General features: G+C 39.4%; 3 protein-coding genes across 3 annotated transcripts; 1 reads left to right on the top strand and 2 right to left on the bottom strand.

The window, feature by feature from the left end:
* Positions 1–1,730: 1,730 nt before the first annotated feature.
* CSUI_010257 (uncharacterized protein) lies at positions 1,731–2,609 on the bottom strand. The gene has a single exon (XM_068070362.1). The coding sequence runs from the start codon at positions 2,363–2,365 to the stop codon at positions 2,108–2,110; it is 258 nt and encodes an 85-aa protein (XP_067917664.1). The 5' UTR covers positions 2,366–2,609; the 3' UTR covers positions 1,731–2,107.
* Positions 2,610–2,720: 111 nt separating this feature from the next.
* CSUI_010256 (uncharacterized protein) lies at positions 2,721–3,999 on the bottom strand. Its single transcript, XM_068070361.1, has one exon. The coding sequence runs from the start codon at positions 3,988–3,990 to the stop codon at positions 3,175–3,177; it is 816 nt and encodes a 271-aa protein (XP_067917663.1). The 5' UTR covers positions 3,991–3,999; the 3' UTR covers positions 2,721–3,174.
* A 473-nt stretch (positions 4,000–4,472) lies between these two features.
* CSUI_010255 (dna repair protein rad4 domain-containing protein) lies at positions 4,473–7,404 on the top strand. The gene is made up of 2 exons (XM_068070360.1): positions 4,473–4,980; positions 6,214–7,404. The coding sequence occupies exons 1-2, from the start codon at positions 4,909–4,911 to the stop codon at positions 6,943–6,945; spliced, it is 804 nt and encodes a 267-aa protein (XP_067917662.1). The 5' UTR covers positions 4,473–4,908; the 3' UTR covers positions 6,946–7,404.
* Positions 7,405–7,610: the final 206 nt, after the last annotated feature.

Below are 7,610 nucleotides of genomic sequence, written 5' to 3'. Positions count from 1 at the left end.
CCTATATATATATATATATATATCTACATAGATATATACATTTATATATGTAGATATATATATATAGATATATATGTAGATAGGTAGACTTTTACTGTGGAGTTCATCATCCCTTCATCATCATCATCAGCATACTACTAGTCCTAGGACTACTACTACTACTAGGACTCGTAGCAGAGGTAGTAGTAGTAGTAGAAAGACTACTACTAGTAGTCCTTCCCTAGTATGAGTCGGAGTAGGAGTATTAGTATTATTCCTCTTATACTGATAGTAGTATTAGTAGTATTCCTAGTAGTTATGGTAGTAGGAGTGTGAAGTGTAGGAAGGAGAATTTCAGGATGAAATTGAGAAAGCGTAGAGAAGCATACCTCTTTGCCCCCTCTCTATCTAAAATCTACTGTTTAGAATTTATCTATCGATCTATCTTTATCTACACTTGTATCTATCTTTAATCTGTCTCTGTATTTATTTATCTTTAGTCCCTGTTGATGGAGACTTGTATCCGTTTTGCATGCTAAGAAGAAACTAAGAAGAAGAATGAATAGAGAGGGGAATGGATGATATAGACTAGTTTGTCTCTGCAAGGACTAAGGAACAGACAGACAGAAAGAGAAAGAAAGAGTCGATCGATCGATCCTATTGAAGAAGAAGAAGAAATTTCTAAGGACGTCATGCAAATAGACCGATGGCGGGACCAACGACACATTCAACACACAGAAATCTGTCAAAGATAGATTAAAGATAGATAGATTAAAGATAGATAGATTAAAGATAGATAGATAGATTAAAGATAGATAGATTAAAGATAGATAGATAGATTAAAGATAGATAGATTAAAGATAGATTAAAGATAGATATTGAGAGAGTTTGGTATGGGAGGAGGGAAGTGACTTGAAGTGAAGGCTTTTTAGTCCTACATGTCTGGATCGTCGAGAAGAGAATAGAGGCACTCTTCCCGGGAAGAAAAGAAAGACTTCTTTTCTTTCTTTCTTTCTTTCTTTCTAACTCTTTCTTTCTTTCTCTTTCTGAAGGTTTAGAAAGATGTCGTTAATAATTGTAATGATAAGGATCTTCTTCTTCATTTTCATGATAGCTATGCTACTGTTGGCTCTTCTTCTTGTGCTTGTCTTTTTGACGAAGAAGAAGAGTGGAATTTTCTTTTATGAAAATGAGAATGGACGAGATTTGGGGGAATGAGAGAGAAGAGAAAAGAAGAGAAGAGAGGCAACAAGAGAAGGAAAGTCCGCAGGAGCAACTCCTTCAAAAGAAAGAAGATAACACATTAGTACACTCTACACATATATCAAATGCACCTATATATAGGTCTCTAATACATCTTCTTTCTATCTCTCTCTTTCTTTTCATTCTTTCTATACTAAATCGATGCATGCTTCCTTCTACTACTATTACTACGGCAATAGATTTCTTACAGTAGACATCCCTCTATACTTGTGCAGAGGCAAGAGTCTTGGGAAAAGTCAAAGCAGAACCTCCTTACTTCTATCTATCTTTCTCAGAAGTAAAACTCCTGCATGCCTCCGCCCATACATACCAAAATATCTAGCCATCCATCTATCTATTTATATATGTCTATCTATCTATATATGTCCATGTATGTATATGTCTATATCTCTTCCCACTGCATGTCTGTCTCTCTCATTTTTCTTTCTTTGGTCGTGGAATAGAAGCAAAAGAAGAAGAGGGAGAAGAAGAAGAGAGAGTAAACGAATGGATAGACGAAGGATGACGGGAGGGATTGAGAATGAAGAGAAGACAAGAAAACAAATGCGAAGAGAAGAAATGCAAAAAGACAGGGATAAAAAGTCATTTACACATACACATACAGACCTAGACTAAGATCAATCTGTCACTCTCCAATCCCAAAGAATAAGAAATAGAAAAGGAAGATGAAGAAGAAGAAGGACAACTTCTCTCCTACTATAAGAATAAGAATAGTAGCAGGAGTAGTAGTCGTTGTGGGACGAAGACGAAGAAGAAGAGGGAGTAGACACGCATACATACACATATGTATCTTAGCTGAGAGAGATCCCGACATACATAAAGATAGACAGATTAAAGATAGATCAAGGATAGATAGATAGATAGATTAAGATAGAGCAAAGAAATCCGCATATAGATAGATGTGTGTATATACCTTATTCATTTGAGGGGTTCTTTTCTCTTTTGGTAGAAGAGTCGAGAGGATGAGAAAGACTTCTCGTGTCGGGCATAGAGACAACTTTACACAGCAAACTGGACTAGGGAGACAGCCATAGACAAAGAAATCCCCAAAGATAGGCACAAAAAGAAAGAGAGAGAAAGCCACGAAAACAACATAGAATGAATGAATGAAGTATGCATGCATTCTCTTGATAAGTCAAGTCTGTTTCTTCTTCTTTTTCGTTCTCTTCTTTCTTTGTTGATAGATCTCTCTCTTTCTGTATAAATGTCTTTTTACTCTTCCAGGAAAGAGTGAATGAGAAGCCCTACGAGGCGAGAGAGGGGAGAAGTTCACACAGCCTGTTTCTTCTTCTTCTTTCTCTTGATCGTGTAAGTGTAGACTTCACAGAATTCTCCTCTAAACAAATCCATCAATGAATGAGGCATGTCTACCGACCCAAAGAAACACAATAAAACACCTATCTATACACATATATATATATATATAAACATATATCTATCTGTACATATATATATATATATATAGATAGTCTATACATCCCTATGTTTCTCTGTAGGAATAGATTTCTGTATATATAGGTATGTATGTGTATACGTTTCAAACTCTCTCTATCTATCTCTCCTCTCCACAGACTGCTATAGCCTAAGGACCACAAATTATGAAAGCTAAAATACCCCCCCGTAAGTAAACAAAGTCATCCATATACAGATATCTACCTCTCTTCAACATACCTTCCTCTATACATATATATCTATACACATATATATATATATATATGTGTATAGATAGAAGAGCAGCAGGCTGCTGCTTTTTTTTTTTTTCGCCTCGGTGCGATCGCTGACGAGATGCTTCTGTGGCCTTTGTGCCTCTGACGACTATGACTAAGTATGACTAAGTATGATGATACTTATAGTAATGGTAGTGACAGAAAGGTGCCTATTGACTAAAGTCAACAAGACCAGTAGTGAAACTAGGAGTACTTCTTGTACTTTTTAATGTCTAACTTCATCTCCTTTACTCTCCTGATCTTCTTCTTCTTTTTCTTCTTCTTTTTCCTTTTCTTCTTCCTTTTCTTGCTCGTTTTCTTGTTGAATTTCTTCGAGAGCTTCAGACCAAAATTCATCCCAAGAAGAAGACGACGACGATGAGAAATCCTCCTCCTCTTCTTCTTCTTCTTCATTTTTCTCCTTCTTCTTTTCTTCTTCTTCTTTTGTCTCTTTCATAGCCTTCTCCTTCTGTCTAGGGCTATCGTTCTTCTTCTTCTCCTCCCCATGCTTGTCACGATCTCCCGTCTTCACCTCATTCGCCTTATATTCGGGTAGAACCCCGGAGCTGGAAGAAGAGGAGGAAGTGACAGATGTATAATCTAGTGAGAGAGATGAACTTTCTTCTTCTTCTTCCTCATTCCAGTCGTTCATTTTTCTTTCATGTCTTGAATAAGAAGACACCGAGACAGAGAGCTTCCTCTCGCTCTTCGTCGTCTTCTTCTTTGGTATCTCCTCTTCATTCAAACTCTCCCCTCCCTGACCGTATCGAGTGTCTTGTTGCGAGGAAGGCAACGACTCCAAAAGAACATTATAAGAAAAAGAAGAGAAAGAGGAAGAAGAAGAAGGAGTGGTAGGAGTGACTGCTCTTCGATTGCGTTGGTCTTGAGCGAAGAAAAGCGACTCTTGCAATTCTCTCAGCTTCTTATCCACCTTCTCCTCCACCTCTCGATAGATCTCTCCTAACATACGCAGACAAAAAGAGATAGATAAAGAGAGATATTCACAAGAGATACAGAGACTAAAGATAAATAAACCAACCATAAATAAATCCCTCCATACACTCCCTCTAAAGGAAATACATACACCTCCGCAGACACGATACACACCCTTTGTCACTATATCTATCTATCTATCTTTAATCTGTCTATCTATCTATCTACCTATCTCTAATCTATCTATCTACCTATCTCTAATCTATCTATCTATCTTTAATCTATCTATCTATCTTTAATCTATCTATCTATCTTTAATCTATCTATCTATCTATCTATCTATCTATCTATCTATCTATCTATCTTTAATCTATCTATCGATCGATCTGCACCTCTATGTCTCCACAGCTGTCACGTACGTAGAACTTTCTTCTCTGTCTCTTCGTTTCTATGTCGCTCCCTCTCTCTCCGTATATCTGTATCACTCTTTCTCTCTCTCTCTGTCTCCATCTCTTTTTCTTCTCTTGTATAGCCCCTGTCTCTCGGTCTCTCTTGTGCTCATTTTGTTTGAGAGATGATCCTCTCTATGACGTCTGTATGTCTGATGTGTATGTCTTCATAGTTACGTCGATTCGAGTACATCCGGCCAGGTACCGAGCCTGTAGCCTTCTTCTCAGGCGAGTTAGTTTATCCAAAGACAGACGTCAAGATTCTTAAGACAGAAAAGCAGTGGGAAAGAAGCCGACGGAAAGTCAAACCTGGAGAGATTCCTCTACGCCGAGTTAAAGCACGTCCACTTCCTTCCTTTCTCCGTTCTCAAAAGAATCAAGGCGCAGCAGGGAATCTTTCTACGAAGAAAGCAACCTGGATAAATCCGATCTTACAGAGAGAGAAAGAAAAAGAAGAAGAAGGGCATCACAACAAGGAGGATGGGAGAGAACCTCAGCCACGAGAAAGTGAAAGAAGAAAAGAAGAAGAAGAGAATGTGGAGTATGTGAATTTGTATGGAGAATGGCAGACAGAGCCAATGCCTATACCGAGAGTTGAGAATGGCCGTCTCCCTCAGAATCGATACGGGAACATCGAAGTCGGGAAACTCGTAAGAAGAGAGACAAACCCTAAATCTTGTTCAGATACACTCGCCATTCTCCAAGCATGCATCTACACCTACATATCAACAAGGCCTATATATCCTACACACGTAGACACTCACATATGTATATCGAGCAGTCTATAGGCAGATGGAAGCTAGCCATGTGTCTCGCAATAGCAACCCATGTATGCAACACGAGAGAATCTCCTGGTAGCTCCCCGCTTCTTTTCTAAGACGACCGTTTTCACCTACAGGAGCGTCATCCAAATATTCATATAGATGTATGTATTCATATGTGTGTATTTCAACATGTATATGTGTATATAAATATAACATATATGGATATGTATATATAGAGAGAGGGAGATAGAGAGATAGAGGCATGCCAGAGTATCGTGCCATAATACGTCTTCTTCTTCTTCTACATATGTATGTATATCTGTCTCGATAAGCCTATATATACGTCAGTTGTATGGATCGTCACTACCTCTCTCGTGGAGATGAAGGAGATACGCGTGTATCTTTTGCTAGGTGCTGTCCTTCTTTCCTCTCCTTTATTTTCTCTCCTAGAGAGTAGGAAGAAACCTGTCCCACTGCAACACGTAGAGGAAAGAAACAAGGAAACAGAGAGAAATATCTGTACAGTCTTCTCCGAATGATCTAATCGGTCCGAATATAAGGCGATGGAGATGGAGGGTCGCTTGTGTAATGAATAGAAGAAGAGTGTTTGAAAAAGAACTTACGAGGGGATAGAAAAGACCTTGGTGAAAAGAATGCTTGCATTCCTATACAGATACACGTACATTAGGGTCCCAGCCCTATTTCTCCGTCCTCTTTCTTTGCTTTGCGTCTCTTCTTTTCTCTTTTTCTTCTCCTCTCGTTGATTTTTCTCTTTGACAAGGACGATCGATTCAATAGCATCGTCAGTCTCTCATTGTGAAGACAAGTCGTTGATAGGTAGACAGATAGAATAAAGATAGATAGGCATTGCTCTCTGTCTATCTCCCTCTCCTCTCGCTCTCTCTCTCTTTCTTTTGGGTTCTTCTTCTCTCTCTGTCTTCGTCTCTCTCCGATGAGAAGAAGCATAGGTACGGTGTCTTTGTATTGTCTGGGTGATCGATACAACGAGAGAGAAAGAAAGAGATCCATCTTGTTCTCCTTCTTTCCCTTCACTCCCTGTCCTCGTCCTTTTTCTTCTTTCCTTATCTCCGTTCTTCTTCTTCTTTCCTTTCTTCACAGGGACCTGTACCTATAGGTGCTGTGCACATCAGTCTAACGGATTTCATCTGCTCTTCTTCTTCTTCCTCGTCTTTGTCCCACGATAGACAGACTTCTCTTTCGGCATCTTCATCGTCGAGACGAGACAGAAGCATGTCTAGAGAAGCAAATACAGAAGGAGGAAGAAAGAAACCGATCATGACATGTCTAAGTGAAGCAAGCTTAGGCAGATCTCTTGTTACCGCTGCTATGAACTGTGGTGTCGAATATAAGCCTGCTATAGTTGGATTTGATCTCTATGATGATAGACGAGAAGATCAAACAGGGGGAGGAGGAAGAAGAATGATGTTCGGATCGCATAGAACTTCATCTTATTCTTCATCATCTTTTTCTTCTCCGTATATAAGGCGAGGCGGAGCAGGAGGAGGCGGAGGTGGGAGCGGGTGGATAGTGAAGAGAGACGGAATTGTCGTGTTACAGGAAGATGAAGAAAGAGTCAGAGAAGCTTGGGCGATTGAAAGACAGAAGAGAGAGGTTGTCTGTATGAAGAGAAGAGAAAAGAAAGAAATGAAGGAAAGAGAGGACAGTATAAGAAAGTGGAGAGTCCTCTGTCGAGCTATCTTATTCTGGAGAGAAAGGGAAGAAGAAGAAGACCAAAAGAAAGAGAAACAAAGAATAGAGCGAGACCATCAAGCAGGCTTTGAAGACCAACATACTGCCGCTCATCCAGACTCCTCCATCGAGATTGTCTAGAGAGCGCTAACTTTCCTATCGCACACTCATCAAACACCGATATATACGCGTATACACGTGTATGCCTACGCATGTATCTGTCTATCTATCTCTATATATGCCTACATATGTATATATATATGTATATACATATATGCCTATATTATGGGTGAATGTATCTATAGATAGAGTGAAATATGTAGGTGTGTACGTAGTCCTACATTGTGGGGATGAGTGCGTAGATTATAGAATGTGTGTTCCAGTGTATAGAGATATGTAGGATACATGTTAAGATCGACTGTAGACGAGAAGAGGATGAAGGAAGATATGCCTTGAGATTTCAAGTGAAGACTGACGCTGTCTTGTGAACAAGGGTGACGATGAGTATGCTATTGTACCGAGGATACTTTTTACTCGTCCTGCTGTATATACACTCGGATGGATGATGTTTTCTTTCTCTTGACTATGCGTATCTTGAAGGAAGATGAATTGTGAAGTGCAAAAGCTCAGGCGAACCCCTAAGAATCTTTATACGATTGGATAGATGTCGAAAGAGTCTTGGCGTACGCTTAACGTCCTCGTTATCATAGATGTACGGAGCGCCAAGTGGGATGTAGAGAATGGGAGATCCATATGTAAGTGGACGGATATAAGCACAGCCATTTGCTAGAGATAGATAGATAGAT

This window comes from Cystoisospora suis (assembly GCF_002600585.1).
Source record: "Cystoisospora suis strain Wien I chromosome Unknown contig_7013, whole genome shotgun sequence".
NCBI lineage: Eukaryota > Apicomplexa > Conoidasida > Eucoccidiorida > Sarcocystidae > Cystoisospora > Cystoisospora suis.
This window is presented reverse-complemented; position numbering and strand designations above follow the sequence as displayed.